Below are 19,042 nucleotides of genomic sequence, written 5' to 3'. Positions count from 1 at the left end.
GATGTTCCCTTCTCTATGTCCATGTCTTCTCATTGTTCAACTCCCACTTATGAGTGAGAACATGCAGTGTTTGGTTTTCTGTTCCTGTGTTAATTTGCTGAGAAGTGTTAGTTTGCTGAGAATGATAGTGTCCAGCTGCATCCATGTCCCCAAAAAGGACATGAACTCATCCTTTTTTTATAGCTGCATAGTATTTCATGGTGTATATGTCCCACATTTTCTTTATCCAGTCTATCATTGATGGATATTTAGGTTGGTTCCAAGTCTTTGCTATTGTGAACAGTGCTGCAATAAGCATATGTGTCTATGTGTCTTTATGGTAGAATGATTTATAATCCTTGGGGAATATACCCAGTAATGGGATTGCTGGATCAAATAGTATTTCTGGTTCTAGATCCTTGAGAAATCACCACCCTATCTTCCACAATGGTTGAACTAATTTACACTCCCACCAACAGGGTAAAAACGTTTCTATTTCTCCATATCCTCTCCAGCATCTGTTGTTTCCTCACTTTATAATGATCACCATTCTAACTGGCGTGAGATGGTATCTCAAACGTTTCTATTTCTCCACATTCTCTCCTGCATCTGTTGTTTCCTGACTTTTTAATGATTGCCGTTCTAACTGGCATGAGATGGTATCTCATTGGGGTTTTGATTTGCATTTCTCTAATGGTCAGTGATGATGAGCTTCTTTTTCATATATTTGCTGGACACATAAATGTCTTCTTTGGAGAAGTATCTGTTCATATCCTTTGCCCAGTTTTGAAGTGAGTTGTTTTTTTCTTGTAAATTTGTTGAAGTTCTTTGTAGATTCTAGATTTTAGGCCTTTGTCAGTTGGCTAGATGGCAAAAATTTTCTCCCATTCTGTAGGTTGCCTGTTCACTCTGATGATAGTTCATTTTGCTGTGCAGAAACTCTAGTTTAATTAGATCCCATTTGTCAATTTTGGCTTTTGTTGCCATTGCTGTTGGTGTTATAGTCATGAAGTCTTTGCTCATGCCTATGTCCTGAATGGTATTTCAGGTTTTCTTCTAGGGTTTTTATGGTTTCAGGTTTTACATTTAAGTCTTTAATCCATCTTGAGTTAATTTTTGTATAAGGTGCAAGGAAGGGGCCCAGTTTCAGTTTTTTGCATATGGCTAGCCAGTTTTCCCAACACCATTTATTAAATAGGGAATCCTTTCCTCATTGCTTGTTTTTGTCAGGTTTGTCAAAGATCAGATGGTTGTAGATGTGTGTCATTATTTCTGAAGCCTCTGTTCTGTTCCATTGATCTATATATCTGTTTTGGTACAGTAACATGCTGTTTTGGTTACTGTAGCCTTGTAGTATATTTTGAAGTCAGATAGCATGATGCCTCCAGCTTTGTTCTTTTTGCTTAGGATTGTCTTGGCTATACAGGCTCTTTTTTGGTTCCATATGAAATTTAAAGTAATTTTTTCTAAATCTGTGAAGAAAGTCAATGGTAGCTTCATGGGGATAGCATTGAATCTATAAATTACTTTGGGCAGTATGACTATTTTCACGATATTGATTCTTCCTATCCATGAGCATGGAATGTTTTTCCATTTGTTTGTGTTCTCTCTTATTTCCTTGAGCAATGGTCCGTGGTTCTCCTTGAAGAGGTCCTTCACATCCCTGTAAATTGTATTTCTAGATATTTTATTCTCTTTGTAGCAATTGTGAATGGGAGTTCACTCATGATTTGGCTCTCTGTCTGTTATTGGTGTATAGGAAGGCTTGTGATTTTTTGTACATTGATTTTGTATCCTGAGACTTTGCTGAAGTTGCTTATCAGCTTAAGGAGATTTTGGGCTTAGACGATGGGGTTTTCTAAATATACAATCATGTCATTTGCAAACAGAGACAATTTGACTTCCTCTCTTCCTATTCGAATACCCTTTATTTATTCCTCTTGTCTGATCGCCCTGGCCAGAACTTCCAATACTATGTTGAATAGGTGTGGTGCGAGAGGAACATCCTTGCCTTGTGCCAGTTTTCAAAGGGAATGCTTCCAGCTTGTGCCCATTCAGTATGATATTGGCTGGGGGTTTATCATAAATAGCTCTTATTATTTTGAGATACGTTCCGTCAATACCTAGTTTATCAAGAGTTTTTAGCATGAAGGGATGTTTAATTTTATCGAAGACTTTTTCTGCATCTATTGAGATAATCATGTGGTTTTTGTCAGTGGTTCTGTTTATGTGAGAGAAATTACGTTTTTTGATTCACGTATGTTGAAACAGCTTTGCATCCCAGGGATGAAGCCAACTTGGTCGTGGTGAATAAGATTTTTAATGTGCTGCTGGATTTGGTTTGCCAGTATTTTATTGAGGATTTTCGCATCAATGTGCATCAGGGATGTTGGCCTGAAATTTTCTTTGTTGTGTGTGTCTCTGCCAGGTTTTGTTATCAGGATGATGCTGACCTCTAAGATGAGTTAGGGAGGAGTCCCTCTTTTTCTATTGTTTGGAATAGTTTCAGAAGGAATGGTACCAGCTCCTCTTTGTACCTCTGATAGAATTCAGCTATGAATCTGTCTTTTTTTGGTTAGTAGGCTATTAATTACTGCCTCAATTTCAGAACTTGTTATTGGTCTATTCAGGGATTTGACTTCTTCCTGGTGTAATCTTGGGAGGGTATATGTGTCCAAGAATTTATCCATTTCTTCTATATTTTCTAGTTATTTGCGTAGAGGTATTTACAGTATTCTCTGATGGTAGTTTGTATTTCTGTGGGATCAGTAGTGATATCCCCTTTATCATTTTTTATTGCATCAATTTGATTCTTCTCTCTTCTTAGTCTGGCTAGCATTCTATCTATTTTGTTAATCTTTTTTTTTTTTTTTTTAAAAACAGCTCCTGGATTCATTGATTTTTTTTTTGAAGGATTTTTTGTGTCTCTATCTCCTTCAGTTCTGCTCTGATTTTAGTTATTTCTTGCCTTCTGCTAGCTTTTGAATTTGTTTGCTCTTGATTCTCTAGTTCTTTTAATTGTGATGTTAGTGTGTCGATTTAAATCTTTCCTGCTTTATCAATGTGGGCATTTAGTGCTATAAATTTCCCTCTAAACACTGCTTTAGCTGTGTCCCAGAGATTCTGGTACGTTGTGTCTTTGTTATCATTGGTTTCAAAGATCTTATTTATTTCTGCCTTAATTTTGTTATTTACCCAGTAGTCACTTAGGAGCATGTTGTTCAATTTCCACTGGTAGTTTTGGGTGAGTTTCTTAATCCTGAGTTCTAATTTGATTGCACTGTGGTCTGACAGACTGTTATGATATCTATTCTTTTGTATTTGCTAGGGAGTGTTTTGCTTCCAATTATGTAGTCAATTTTAGAATAAGTGTGATGTGGTGCTGAGAAGAATGTACATTCTGTTGATTTGGGGTGGAGAGTCCTGTAGAAGCCTGTTAAGTCCACTTGGTCCAGAGCTGAATTCAAGTCCGGAATATCCTTGTTAATTTTCTGTCTCGTTGATCTGTCTAATATTGACAGTGGGGTGTTAAAGTCTCTCACTATTATTATGTGGGGTTCTAAGTCTCTTTGTAGGTCTCTAAGAACTTGTCTTATTCATCTGGGTGCTCCTGTATTGGGTGCATATATATTTAGGCTAGTTAGCTCTTTTTGCTTCATTGATCCCTCTACTATTATGTAATGCCCTTCTTTGTCTTTTTTTTCATCTTTGTTGGTTTAAAGTCTGTTTTATCAGAGACTAGGATTGCAACCTCGCTTTTATTTTGCTTATCATTTACCTGGTAAATATTTCTTCATCCCTTTATTTTAAGCCTATGTGTGCCTTTGCACATGAAATGGGCTTCCTGAATAGAGCACACCGATGGATCTTCAGTCTTTATCAAATTTGCCAGTCTGTTTCTATTAATTGGGGTATTTAGCCCGTTTCCATTTAAGGTTAATATTGTTATGTGTGAATTTGATTCTGTCATTTCGATGCTAGCTGGTTATTTTGCCCATTAGTTGATGCAGTTTCTTCATAGTGTTGATGGTCTTTACAATTTGGTGTTTTTGCAGTAGTTGGTACTAGTTTTTCCTTTCCATATTTAGTGCTTCCTTCAGGAGCTCTGGTAAGGCAGGCCTGGTGGTGACAAAATCTCTCAGCATTTGCTTGTCTGTAAAGGATTTTATTTCTCCTTCAGTTATGAAGCTTAGTTTGACTGAATATGAAATTCTGAGTTGAAAATTCTTTTAAGAGTGTTGAATATTGCCCCAATTTTCTTCTGGCTTGTAGGGTTTCTGCAAAGAAATCCACTGTTAGTCTGATGGGCTTCCCTTAGTGGATAACCCGACCTTTCTCTCTGGTTGCCCTTAATACTGTTTCCTTCATTTCATCCTTGGTGAATCTGACGATTATGTGTCTCAGAGTTGCTCTTCTCAAGGAGTTTTGTGGTGTTCTCTGTATTTCCTGAATTTGAATGTTGGCCTGTCTTGCTAGGTTGGGAAGTGCTCCTGTATAGTATCCTGAAGGGTGTTTTATAACTTGGGTCCATTCTCTCCGTCACTTTCAGGTACACCAATCAAATGTAGATTTGGTCTTTTCACATAGTCCCATATTTCTTGGAGGCTTCTTTCATTCCTTTTCTTCTTTTTTCTCTAATCTTGTCTTCACACTTTATTCTTCCGCTTGATTGATTCACCTATTGATACTTTTGTATGCTTCACGAAATTCTCGTGCTGTGTTTTTCAGTTCCATCAGGTCATTTATGTTCTTCTCTAAACTGGCTATTTTAGATAGCAATTCGTCTAACGTTTTGTCAAGGTTCTTAGCTTCCTTGCATTGGATTAGAACATGGTCCTTTAGCTCAGAGGAGTTTTTTTATTACCCGTTTTCTGAAATCTACTTCTGTCAATTCATCAAACTCATTTTCCATCAAGTTTTGTTCCCTTGCTGGTGAGGAGTTATGATCCTTTGGAGAAGAAGACGCATTCTGGTTTTTGGAATTTTCAGCCTTTTTGTGCTGGTTTTTTCTTATCTTTGTGGGTTTATCTACCTTTGGTCTTTGATGTTGGTGACCTTCGGATGGCATTTCTGTGTGGACATCCTTTTTGTTGATGTTGATGCTATTCTTTTACATTTGTTAGTTTTCATTCTAACAGTCAAGCCCCTCTCCTGCAGGTCTGCTGGAGTTTGCTGGAGGTGCACTCCAGACCCTGTTTGCCTGGGTATCACCAGCGGAGGCTGCAGAACAGCAAAGATTTTTGCCTGTTCCTTCCTTTGAAAGCTTCGTCGGAGAGTCATCCTCCAGATGCCAGCTGGAGCTCTCTTGTATGAGGTGTCTGTCAACCCCTGCTGGGAGATGTCTCTCAGTCAGGAGGCATGGGGGTCAGGGACCCACTTGAGGAGGCAGTCTGTCTCTTAGCAGAGCTGGAGCACTCTGCTGGCAGATCTGCTGCTCTCTTCAGGGCCAGCAGGCAGAAAAATTTAAGTCTGCTGAAGCTGTGCCCACAGCCGTCCCTTCCCCCAGGTGCTGTGTCCCAGGGACATGGGAGTTTTATCTATAAGCCTGTGACTGGGGCTGCTGCCTTTCTTTCAGAGATGCCTTTCCCAGAGAGGAGGAATCTAGAGAGGCAGTCTGGCTGCAGGGGCTTTGGGGAGCTGCGGTGTGCACCACCCAGTTGGAACTTCCCAGAGGCTTTGTTTACGTTGTGAGGGGAAAACTGCCTACTCAAGCCTCGGTAATGGTGGATCCCCCGCCCCCACCAAGCTCGAGCATCCCAGGTTGACTTTAGACTGCTGGGCTGGCAGCAAGAATTTCACGCTAGTGGATCTTAGCTTGCTTGGCTCCGTACAGGTGGGATTCGCTGAGCTAGACCACTTGGCTCCCTGGCTTCAGCCTCCTTTCCAGGATAGTGAATGGTTCTGTCTTGCTTGCATTGCAGACAGCACTGGGGTGTGAAAAAAGAACTCCTGCTCAGTGTCTACCCAAATGGCCACCCTGTTTTGTGCTTGAAACCCAGGGCCCTGGTGGCATAGGCATCGGAGGGAATCTCCTGGTCTGTGGGTTGTGAAGACCATGGGAAAAGCATAATATCTGGGCAAGAGAGCACCATTCCTCACAACACAGTCCCTTGCAGCTTCCCTTGGCTAGGCAAGGAAATTCCCCAACCCCTTGCACTTCCCAGGTGAAGCAGTGCCCCACCCTGCTTCGGCTTGCCCTCTGTGGGCTTCACCCACTGTCTAACCCTTCCCAAAGAGATGAGCTGGTTACCTCAGCTGAAAATGCAGAAATCACCCACCTTTTGTGTTGAGCTCACTGGATGCTACAGACCAGAGCTCTTCCTATTCGGCCATCTTGCCAGACATTGCAGAACTTAAGTCTTATATAGCTTAGTCTGATAGATAGAACTTTCCTACTAAGTTAATTTCAAGATATTGAATGGTGAGTAATCACAGCTCTTTAAGAGAACCTTATCCTAATAGCCTGCTTGCCATCTGTTTCTTCTTGAAGATGAACTGCTGTAACTGTCGAAAGGTCAGTGTGGGACATGCCAGGGTAAGGTCAGAAAATATGTGAAATGGTGAAATTGAAAGTAAGAAAGAAAATTCTTTCTCTTACCTTTTTAGGGATACTACAACAAAGCTTCTGAATGCTTTCAGCAAGCTTTTGACACAACAGTAGAGCTAATGAGCATGCCTCTGATGGATGAGACAAAAGTTCACTATGGAATAGCAAAAGCTCATCAGATGATGCTTACAGTGAACAACTATATAGAGTCTGCAGATCTCACCAGCCTCAACTACCTGCTGTCATGGAAGGAGAGCAGAGGTGACATTGAACCTGATCCAGTTACTGGTAAGGCATTGGTTTTTAGAACACTTTAGTTTTCATACCATTCTCAGTGATTAATTCACTTTCATTGGAAAGGTTCACTCAAATGTTGGTGATTTTAATTTGATTGGTAATTTTAATTTTTATTTTATGGATCTATTACTACATGAAGGTTGGATATGCTTGTGTGCTAACTTATACCTTTGATGTTTAAGAGAAGCATAAAATAGTGGTAATAATGTGGTGTACCTGATAAATCACCATTCTCATGCTGTGGTTTTTTTTCATCAGTTATCTTAGTCAACAATACTACTGATGAGGCATAAGGAATGTGAAATAAGCTTATGATTTTTTAGCATGCTCCGTGTTATACCTTACCGAAAAGAGTGACTGTTGATGAATGCTAATTTGCTTTATCTGCTTACTTTACTGATGAGTACTTTTATCAGTTTGAGTTTGAATATTAATTTAGAAAATACCTGAGAGTAATCTTTCTCAATTTTACTTTTTTCCTACATACTTTTTCTTATGAAGAATTCTATTCAAAATAATTAAAAACCAACAACTAGAAGGGATGCAGGGGTCAGTATTATGTACCAACTAGGTTTGGCTCAAGTCCCCAGTTAAGAACTTTAGAATAGGATATTTTAAAAAACAAAACAAAATAAAATAAAAAAAATACTGCCTATGACAGACTTTAGAGTTTCTTTTATTTGTGTGCAAATCAAACTTTAAAGTAAAATATTTTGGCATAACTCAAATGGAATCATAAGGCAAACCTTTTTTAATGTGAAGAAGTATCTTCTATTTGATTTGAATTCTTTGTTTTCCCCTGTGGTCATTTAGATGAAACAACAATCTATTTTTGGTATTTATTTCCTCCATAGAATAAATTGTAAATAATAGCAAATTAAGCACACATGAATTTTGTTGACTTTTTTAGGTCAGTAGAATATTACTTAACAACCCACCGTCCTCTACTTATAAAATAAGGAAAGATCTTCCAAATACATCCATAATAAGAGAAAACAAGATGAAGTCTTCAAAAAATTGGCATCTTCTTGAATTTCAGTGTGTTCAAACACTTCCAAAATATGTACAGTCCATTATTAACTGACTGCTTTCCGGTCATATTGTGCTTACTTCAGCATGCTGTCTTGTCATCATGTATTTGAGAGTTCTGTAGTTTTGAGTTATGTATCCTTCAGGTTCTCATATTTTCTGCCCAGAATGGCAGAAAATAACCCAGAGGAAACATGACCCGTATTAGATTACTTATTCTGATGAAGGTTTAGTAGAAGATAAGTAAAACTACTCGCATTTTCAGATTTATTTTGCATAAACTCCGACCATCACACAATGGTAATTATGAAAAAAAAAAAAAAAAAAACTCCTGAAAAAAGTATCTTCTGATCAGACCTATGTCCATTCGAGGCCATCCTGATTTTCACTTTAAAAAAATCTTTTTTTTTTTTTTTTTTTTTTTTTTTTTTTGAGACGGAGTCCTGCTCTGTCACCCAGGCTGGAGTGCATTGGCACGATCTCAGCTCACTGCAAGCTCTGCCTCCCGGGTTCACACCATCCTCCTGCCTCAGCCTCCCGAGCACCTGGGACCACAGGCGCCCACCATGATGCCTGGCTAATTTTTTTTGTATTTTTAGTAGAGATGGGGTTTCACAGTATTAGCCGGGATGGTGTCAATCTCCTGACCTGGTGGTCCACCTGCCTCGGCCTCCCAAAGTGCTGGGATTACAGACGTGAGCCCCCACACCTAGCTCTTTTGTTTTTCTTTATTCTGTAAAACTATTTATTTTTCTATACATTTTATGTTTTATTTCCATGCTTTTGTAAGGTCACATTTTTTTTTCCCCCAACAGGACTTAGGAGCAAAACAAAAGCATATCAAAATATTATTTAGACATTAAAAAACAGCTATTCGCCTGGTAGAGGGGGCAGATTAGGTTGTTCAGAATGCTATAAAATAAAACAATCATTTGCTGATTTATTTCACCTTCATTAGAAATATATGCATGGATGAGCCACAACATTATAAAACTGAAAAATAAAAACCTTTTGGATACAAGTATAAGTGAGAAATTAATTCTCATACTACTGGCATGGTTTAACATTTTCAGAGGTAGCCATTCTATTTGGAAATAAAGCCTGTAGGATATTATCAAACACGTTTGTTTACATAGACATATTTTTTAGTTCAAAAGACAGGAAATTCTGCTTTAAAATGCTTCAGAAATATTTCTTGAACCACAACTCTTAACACTATCTCTGCTCTGCTTAAAAATCTTCCTTGGCTCCCCACTGCCTGCTCATTAAATACCAGCTTCTCAACCTTTTCTGACCACTTCCCTCCCCTGCCCTATGCCACTCCCCCTGCCCTCGGCACACTACATGCTTTATTATCACCTACTTTCAGTTCTAGCCCCATCCAGGAAAATCTTGCCCATTTTGCTAAGTCATTCTCAGATGCTGAACCCTTCCATGATGCCCTCTCATTTAAATGTGGTCTCTTCTCTGTCCCACATTGAATGTCATTCATTTCTCTCCACACACTTTTCATTTGGCATATTCTGCATCCTACTACAGCCATTTCTGTAATCCCGTTAACTGCCTGATTAAGGGTATAAGTCTCTTGAAAACAGGTCCTTGTTCTTGGTATTCCCTACAAAAGAAGACACGATGTTTGGCATCTACTAGGTACCAAGTAAATATTTGTTGAATTAAATAGAATTCAAAATGAGTATGTATGCCCTAATCATAAACTAGTTTGCATTAACTACTTTTTAAACAAAATGCAGTTTCCCCATCTTCTTGGAAAACCTGTGATCCAACACTGCATTTTGATTACCATCCAATTATCACATGAATGAAGGATGACACTCACCCAACATGATGTCAACAAAATGAAAAAATACAAAAATATTATTTGGAAATCTGAGCAGCTTTTAAGTTTTCAACTTTTGCCTTCCTTCTAAGAAAAGGCATCTTTAATCTTGCCATTGAAGGCCCTGTGTATTCAGAAAAAAACAGATCAAAGATCAGAAAGATACATTTTAAAAGCTGTGCAGTTATCTTCACCTCTGAGACTTCCATCCTCCAAACAAATCATTAGCTCAGAGAGCAGGCAATATTCTTTTAAGCAGAGGAACATGACCCCCTAAGGGAATAGAGCAGTGAGAGCACTCAGGTCTCTAGATGAAATAGAACAGTGAGTCACCAGCAATCATCTCTCATCTTTATACCTTTCAGAGGGAACACAGCAAATATAGACACCCTCATTCTATTCTAACACTGTTAGATAGGGTTAGACCTGATTGCTTATTCTTTCTTTCCAATATTAAAATAAGAATAGATTATCCTTCCAAACTTAAGGATTTAGAAGAAATTCAAATTTATTGCAGTTGAATAAAATTGTTCATCCTAAACCAACTAAAACTGGTTGGCTCCAGAAGACTTAAGAGCCTATGAATTTCTGCTGATTTCTCCAGAATATAGTTTACTTTCCTTACTAGAGCTATTATCTCTACAGTCAAGAAGAATTTTTTTTTTTTTTTTATGAAAGGCTCATTCATCTGGCCTTTTGGAGATCTCAGACCCACGTATGGAACAGCAACATAGAAGCAAAAGCTTTCCATATTCAACTTAATAGCAGTGTTAGCCTAGAAATGTAATTATAGCCATTTAAACACCAACATTTTTTTTTATTTCAGACAATATTTATTAAGTTGACAACAATTGTAACCATCATCCAGTATTTATTAAGGACCCATAATTATGCTGTGTGCTACATAATTACACAATCAATACCTCATGTGTTGCTTTTGTTTGTATTATCATCAAGTGCTCTCTGTGTATAGGCTTTTTTGTGATTTTTTATATTATTATTATACTTTTAAGTTCTAGGGTACATGTGCACAACCTGCAGGTTTGTTACATATGTATACATGTGCCATGTTGGTGTGCTGCACCCATTAACTCGTCATTTACATTAGGTATATCTCCTGATGCTATCCTTCCCCCTTCCCCACTCCCCACAGTAGGCCCCAGTGTGTGATGTTCCCTTTCCTGTGTCCAAGTGATCTCATTGTTCAATTCCCACCTATGAGTGAGAACATCCGGTGTTTGGTTTTCCGTTCTTGCAATAGTTTGCTGAGAATGATGGTTTCCAGCTGCATCCATGTCCCTACAAAGGACATGAACTCATCCCTTTTTTATGGCTGCATAGTATTCCATGGTGTATATGTGCCACATTTTCTTAATCCAGTCTGTCACTGATGGACATTTGGGTTGATTCCAAGTCTTTGCTATTGTGAATAGTGCCGCAATAAACATACGTGTGCATGTGTCTTTATAGCAGCATGATTTACAATCCTTTGGGTATATACCCAGTAATGGGATGGCTGGGTCAAATGGTATTTCTAGTTCTAGATCCTTGAGGAGTCACCACACTGTTTTCCACAAAGGTTGAACTAGTTTACAGTCCCACCAACAGTGTAAAAGTGTTCCTATTTCTCCACATCCTCTCCAGCACCTGTTGTTTCCTGACTTTTTAATGATCGCCATTCTAACTGGTGTGAGATGGTATCTCACTGTGGTTTTGATTTGCATTTCTCTGATGGCGAGTGATGATGAGCATTTTTTCATGTGTCTGTTGGCTGTATGCATGTCTTCTCTTGAGAAGTGTCTGTTCATATCCTTTGCCCACTTTTTGATGGAGTTGTTTGTTTTCTTCTTGTAAATTGTAAACACTAACATTTGATTAAACACCACTTCATTGATAATAATTATATCACTAAGATGGTTTTAATGTACTTTCTTATTGTAGCCAAATGTAAATGACATCAGAGAAATAAGATGCAAATCCTGACGATAGAAATATAGTAGATTAAACTGCTGGTAGTCAGTACTTAAAGACACTATTTTCTACAAAATGGCATGTAAAGGTTTCCTTGAATGGCAATGATATCATCGTAGTTTTATGAATCATTTAGTATTCTTAAAAGAGAATGATCAAAACCATGAGTTTGTCTCACGGCCCTTGGTTTATGTTGGCTTAATGTGAGGCCCTGGGCTTAATGTTGAGTCATGTTTTTATAACCTGTTTCTTGCTTGTATTTTTCATTCATGAACTCAACCCTTTAAAAAAAAAAAAGTGAAAAAAATCACATTCACGAGTGACTCCTCAGCTTTTATTACAATCAGCTACTTCTGTTGGTTAATAACTTTAATAATGAGGAGGAAGCCATGGAATTAGCCAGAAAGTCAGCAAGCAAGTAGGTTTCATCCATCTTAAAATCACAGAGCAGCTCTCTGTCTCTAATAATGTTTTCAAAACCAACACAAAGAAAAAGAAGAGTCTGGTGAAAAATATGACTGAATCAAAGCTCACCTACTGACAGCTTGGTGTCATTCAGAGAGGCTACTAGTCAGGAGTCCAGTGATCTGAGCACTAACATATTGAGCACTAATTAGCTTTGTGACTTTCAGCAAAAGATTTCATTTTGTCTCTTTAGCCTATTACCTGAGGTTCAAAATATATGTCCATAAGATTCCTCTGGAACATGATTTCTCAGTAAGAGCATCTTTCTCACTAAATATGGTATTTTGTAGTCTTTTTAAAATTTCATTATTATTATTATTATTATTATTATTATTATTATTATTATTTTATTTATTTATTTTTTTGACAGAGTCTCACTCTGTGGCCCAGGCTGTGGAGTGCAGTGGTGTGATCTACACTCACTACGAACTCTGTCTCCCGGGTTCACACCATTCTCTTGCCTCAGCCTCCCAAGTAGCTGGGACTACATGTGGGCGCCACCATGCCCAGCTAATTTTTTGTATTTTTAGTAGAGACGGGGTTTCACCCTGTTAGCCAGGATGGTCTCAATCTCCTGACCTCGTGATCTGCCCGCCTCGGCCTCCCAAAGTGCTGTGATTACAGCATGAGCCACTGCACCTGGCCGGTATTTTGTAGTCTTTGAGAGTACATCTAGATGTTCATGAGCATTTTATTTGTTGTTTTCCTCCTGACAAACATTGGCTTCTGTGAGTTTTCACAAAAGGAAACTTATTATTATCATTATTTTTATTATATATTACACAACTGTAGGAAGACCGAGTGTATTTGATCCTTCTGCTAGAATTTATAATAGAATTTATTTTCCCTGGTTGGTACTCTTGAGGTTGCTAATCTTAGTGAACTATTTTATTTGAAGACTTTTAATTCATCCTCCTGTATTCAACCCTGTGTCTTAATTCCCCTTAGCATTTCTTCAACCCTGCCCTATCCCCCACTGTTCCTGGGGCTCCTGATTTCTGAATATTCCTGCTTTTCTCCTCATGATTGTCCCTCTTCATACACTTTAGTTTGTGGCTGTCTCTTCCCTCCTATATCTGGTGCCACTCCTACATCCTACAGTCCATATGTTCAAGGAGGTAGTAGGAACTTAAAGAATAATGGAATAAAATGTCCAAGATGAAAAATAAATTGGATGGGATTAGCAGCAGATTACACAATGCAAAGGAAAAGGTTAGTGAACTTGAAGACATAGCAATAGAAACTATTCACAATGAAATACAGAGAAAAAAAAACTGAAAAAAAAATTGAACAGAGAATGTCAGAGAATGGTGTGTCAACTTCAAGAAGCCTAATATATGATTAAGTTGGAGGCCCCAAAGGAGAGGAAAAAGAAGAGAGAACAAATATATATATATATATATTATTATATATTATATTACATATTATTATATTATATATAATATATAATATAATGTATATTATATATTATAAATAATATATATAAAACAAAGTAATCAATTGCCAGTTGTCTCACAAATTTGATTTTAAAAAACTACAAACTGGAATTTAAGAAGCTCAATAAAAACTAAACAAAAGAAACAGGAAGAAACTAAACTGAGGCATACCATAGTCACAGTGCTTGAAATCAGCGATAGAAAGAAACATCTTAAAGCAGCCATGGTGTGGTGGGAGAGGAAGGACACTATATACAGAGACAGGACAAAGAAAAAAGAAAGATTGTTGTAAAAAATACAGTTCAGAAGAAGGTATTTAAAGTACTGAAATAAAAAAAAAAAATAAGCATCAAACCTAGAATTGTATACTCCGTGAAAATATCTTTCAAAACCATAGGCAAAATAAAACTTTTGCCAGCCATACAAAAGCTGAGAGAATTAATCACTAAACATCAGTACACAAAATGTGAAAGTCCTACACACTGAAGGAAAAGGGATCCAGTTTGAAATCTGCATCTGTGGCCGGGCGCGGTGGCTCAAGCCTGTAATCCCAGCACTTTGGGAGGCCGAGATGGACGGATCACGAGGTCAGGAGATCGAGACCATCCGGGCTAACATGGTGAAACCCCGTCTCTACTAAAAAAAAATACAAAAAACTAGCCGGGCGAGGTGGCGGGCACCTGTAGTCCCAGCTACTCGGGAGGCTGAGGCAGGAGAATGGCATAAACCCGGGAGGCGGAGCTTGCAGTGAGCTGAGATCCGGCCACTGCACTCCAGCCTGGGCAACAGAGCGAGACTCCGTCTCAAAAAAAAAAAAAAAAAAAAAAAAGAAAAAAAAAAGAAATCTACATCTGTGCAAAGAAATAAAGAACATGAAAATTAGAAATATATCAGTAAAAATAAAATAGTTTTTCTTTTTAAATTTGCTTTAAAAATAATTGATTATTTAATGCAAACAAATAATGCATTGTAGAGTTTATAACAACTGTGAAAATAAATGTAAATTAAATGGAGAAATCTGATTTTGCAGAGGCACCTTCAGTTTCCACCGGGCAGACAACTGCCAGCCTGGGGACCACCCATAGCTCAATATTTGAACTGAATGTTGTCAGTGCTCATCGGTTTCTTCTTTGGGAACCCACTGTTTTAGCATCCATATCTCATTGCCTAGTTGTCGGGTTCCTCTGAAAGGGATTTGTTTTTAATTTTGACCTTGTTTCTTTTTTTTTTTTTTTTTTCTTAGATTGCAAAACCTTTACCTGCCTTAGGGTGGGTGATGTATTTTGATCCTGGGTATTTTGGAGCCCCAAATCATCACAGCCTCCTGCACAAAGGGGGCTTCTCATGTCAGCTTTGTGGGTTTTAATGGCTTTCTATTTGCTATGAGAAATTGTTTCAGACTCATGGTATACAACTTTGCATACAGACCTGGAATCTACTACTTCTACAAGGACCCCCAACAAAAGAAATTTTTGAAAAAGCAAAAGCAACTTCTAAAAATCTAAAAATAAATAAACAAATAAAGTCAATGACCCTAAATATGTATCCAGTTGGTGATATAATCACACAGAAAGGAAGAATTCCAGGTGGCTTTAAAACAAAAATTTGACCATACATCTCTAATGGATTATATCCTAAAAAATGCCTCCCACCCAAACAATCTAAAACTTTTTTCAGTAATCATGTTGTTGGTACTGATGTTGACATTATTATGATGATATATGGTTTAGGAGACATTAAATGGATAATTACTTAATATACTAAGTCTTTTATTCATGGTGTCCCTATGGACTAAAATTCTCACCTTGTTTAAGTTCCTCATTTGAAAATTGGGGTGCAATAGAGGTGATTAAACTGTATGATCTCTGAATTCCTTTTTTGTTCTTTAAATCTATGATACCTAGGTTTCTGAGAAAATTCTTATGCTTTTAAGTTTTATTTTACTCTAATTGAATTTAAGATAATCCTAAATACCAAAAAGAATTATTGTGGGTTTTTAAAACATCATTCTTCCTGATATGATTTTCAATAAATTCCATATAAATCCTTTACATTGTTTTTGCCATGATATTGCAAGTATATCAACATATGACAGTGGGGGTGGAGGTGGGAAAAAAATAAAGGTCTATGAAATGAATCTTTACATAATGTCAAACAAAATTACTTCAAAATTCCTTAGTTATACCCTAGGATAACACTTCTTTAAGAATTTCTGGAGCAACACACTGAAATGGAGAATTAAGAAAAACCCAAAAAAGATAAGCCTATAGATTCAGAGAAGGCATATTTCAGTGATGGGTTTTCTTCTTTGATTGTAGTCTCCAAGTGTGGGGCAGGGAAGAATTTGGGTTTAAGTCAGTTGATCAATCTCTTCGTTTGAACCGCAACTCCTCCCCTCCATAGCTGATGAACCTGGGTAACTTTACCTTTGTTCCCTCATCTATAAAAGGAAGATGACAGTTCCTCCCTCACAAGGTTGCCTTGAGGATCCACTGACAGAATGCACCTGTTGGCCACTTGCCTAGTGGCCATTGCTTGACTTCTTACTTGCCAGTAGAATCCTGACCAGTTTTCCTTCCTCAAGGTCCCATGTCCTTAAGGGGAGGTAAGATGTTTCTTGATCCCCAGTGGTTGAATATTTACTATATAATTCAGTCACTGTGATCCCATTATACTTGCCAAGTGACAGCTTCAGAAAGAATATGTGACACAACCCTAATTAACCATGTAAGAGAAGAAAATCTTCTGATGAATTCCTAAGGAGATGTTCTTCATTCCTAAAAGGGAGCACGAGATAAGGAATTCCCCTTTTCCTGATTTTAAATGTTGATGCATGAATATGTGATGCCTGGAGCCGCATAACCAATTTGCAACCAAGCTATCAAAGTGCTGAGGATGGCAACGAGAAAGTGCAGAAGGAATCAGATGCGTTACGAGTTCCCCGCATGCCATAGTAACCAACCCTGGAATTACCACTGCTACTTTCTATTAATGTGAGATAAATGTCCCCATTTCATTTTGTACTTCATTATTTATAATTGACAAAAACAAATTACATATATTTATAATGTACAACATGATGTTTTGAAACATGTATTCATTGTGAAATGTCTCAAGCTAATTAACATATGCAGTATCTCACATACTTTTTTTTGGAGGGAGAACACAAACTGTACTGTCTTAGCAATTTTCAAAAAACAATACATTGGCTGTGCGCGGTGGCTCATGCCTGTAATCCCAGAACTTTGGAAGGCAGAGGCAGGTGAATCACCTGAGGTCAGGAGTTCAAGGCCAACCTGGCCAACATGGTGAAACCCCATCTCTGCTAAAAATACAAAAATTAGGTGGGCATGGTGGCGGATGCCTGTAATCCTAGCTACTCAGGAGGCTGAGGCAAGAGAATTACTTGAACCCGGAAGGCACAGTTTACAGTGAGCTGAGATTGCGCCATTGCACTCCAGCCTGGGCCACAAGAGCAAATTTCCATGCAAAAAATAAAAAAATAAAACATAAATAAACAAAAAGAAAAACCAATGCATTGTTATTAACTATAGACACTATGTTGTCCAATAGATCTATTGAACATATTCCTCCTATCTGACTGACACTTTGTATCCTTTGGCCTTTGGCCAACATCTCCTCCCATCCCCTAATTTTTCTATTTCTTAAGCCATTGTTAACTGTTTAAAAAAAAAAAAAAAAAAAAAAAAAAAAAACTTGTGGCTAACAATACTGCAAGAACAAAATGTCAAGTAGTGCCACCGCATTATCTATCACAGAGAAACAACTGTGGTCACGACTGTGGTCCCAGCTGCTAGCACCATGCCTGGCACGTAATAGTGCTCAAGGAAAACCAAAACTGTGCAACTGTTTGTTGAACAATAGTTGTTTACAACAGAATTTTAGTAAATATGGCTTTTTTTAAGCATTAGGCAAGATCTCAAAATCTGATATGCTCTCTGAATTTTAAAAACACCTCATGTTCTAAATGTACTTATCCCTCCTCCCAACTTAACTCCTTTTCTAATGAGAACACCCATTCCTTCAGAGTATCAAAGTTATGAATGTAGTTAGGAAGAAATCAAATTGAACTGATTCCTCACCAAATTATGCCTGAAGATGCTTTAACCTATTCAGAGCAATTAGGGTGTTTTTAAATGTTGGAAGATCACCTATGGCCAGAACTTAGGACAGTTGTAATATAGTATGTAATTGAAATCATTCAGGCAGTGTGGGGCAAGATAATTACGGATAATGAGGCCAATACATGGATCCGTCTTGTAAAAGTTGGGAATCTGCCTTTAAATTCAACTTCTCTAAGCTATCCTGAAATTCAAAGCTTTCCTTTATTTAACATGAATCTACATCCCCTTTTTTGGGGGAAAAAAGAGAGATCATTAGAATTTGTATTAAGAAAAATGTATATGCTATATTTTAACAAAGGAATTTTTAAATGACAGATCACTGTCTGATGAATCTGATGAAAGCTAAGGGGTCTCTCTCCAGAAAACACACAACTATGGCATATATAACTGACTTGAATGACACAGGTTTGAGCTACGTAGATCCATTCAGGTGCAGATTTTCTTCCACCTCTGCCATCCCTGAGATAGCAAGACCAATCCTTTCTCTTCATCCTCCTCACAATTTTCTTAATGACATTTTCTTTTCTCTAGCTTACTTTATTGTTAAGAATACAATGTATAATACATACAACATATAAATTATATGTTAATAGACTGTTCATGTTATCGGTAAGGCTTCCGGTTAACAGTAGGCTATTAGCAGTTACATTTTGGGGGAGTCAAAATTATATGCAGATTTTCCACTGCAGCGGGGTCAGCACCCCTAGCCCCTTCATGGTTCAAGGGTCAACTGTAATTTCAGAGAGTTCAGTAACCATTGCTCAAAGAGGTAGAAATGACAAGTGCTTACAAGTATCTGATTCTTTTCTCTCACATGGAAGATTGCACTTCCCAGTACCTTACAACTGGACAGGGCTCTGGGACTGACTAGTACTGGCCAATGGACTGTAGTCAAAAGTCACTTCTGGCTTAAGCATAGGAGAGCCCAACTGAGACTGCAACGGATTCTTTTCCTGCTACAGCGATCATGGAGAAAGCCTTATTTAAAATAATAGAACCACCAGATCGAAGCAGCCTGGATAACTAAATCTCCAGTTGGAGAACATTTACCCAGAAAGTCACTCATATCAGCAGCAGATTTTGTGTGAACACAGAATAATCCTTTTTTTGGTGACAAACCATTGACATCTTCAGATTTTGTTACCACAGCCTAATTTAGCCTGCCCTAACTCCAAAAACTTCAGTATTCTTCATCATGGCTCCCAAGTCGTCAGCAGTGAGAACTCCAGTGGGAGAACTGGGACAGCCATGAATTGTATGATGATTTACAAATTGCATGTTTTTAAGTTGTTGGTCTGCGTGTGATTCTTTTTGAGGGAGAGTTCCTTAAAATCCT

At 37.9% G+C, this 19,042-nt stretch overlaps 1 protein-coding gene across 1 annotated transcript in view; it reads left to right on the top strand.

Moving 5' to 3' along the window:
* TTC29 (tetratricopeptide repeat domain 29) overlaps positions 1–19,042 on the top strand; it is a 270,197-nt gene that overhangs the window by 138,170 nt on the left and 112,985 nt on the right. Inside the window, 1 exon segment of the mRNA XM_030917105.1 lies at positions 6,586–6,814. Within this exon segment, the coding sequence (XP_030772965.1) occupies positions 6,586–6,814 (229 nt within the window).

The sequence above is a fragment of the Rhinopithecus roxellana genome, chromosome 2 (genome assembly GCF_007565055.1).
Source record: "Rhinopithecus roxellana isolate Shanxi Qingling chromosome 2, ASM756505v1, whole genome shotgun sequence".
Classification (NCBI taxonomy): domain Eukaryota; kingdom Metazoa; phylum Chordata; class Mammalia; order Primates; family Cercopithecidae; genus Rhinopithecus; species Rhinopithecus roxellana.
The sequence above is the reverse complement of the archived record's forward strand: the minus strand, read 5'-3'. Positions and strand labels throughout refer to the sequence as shown.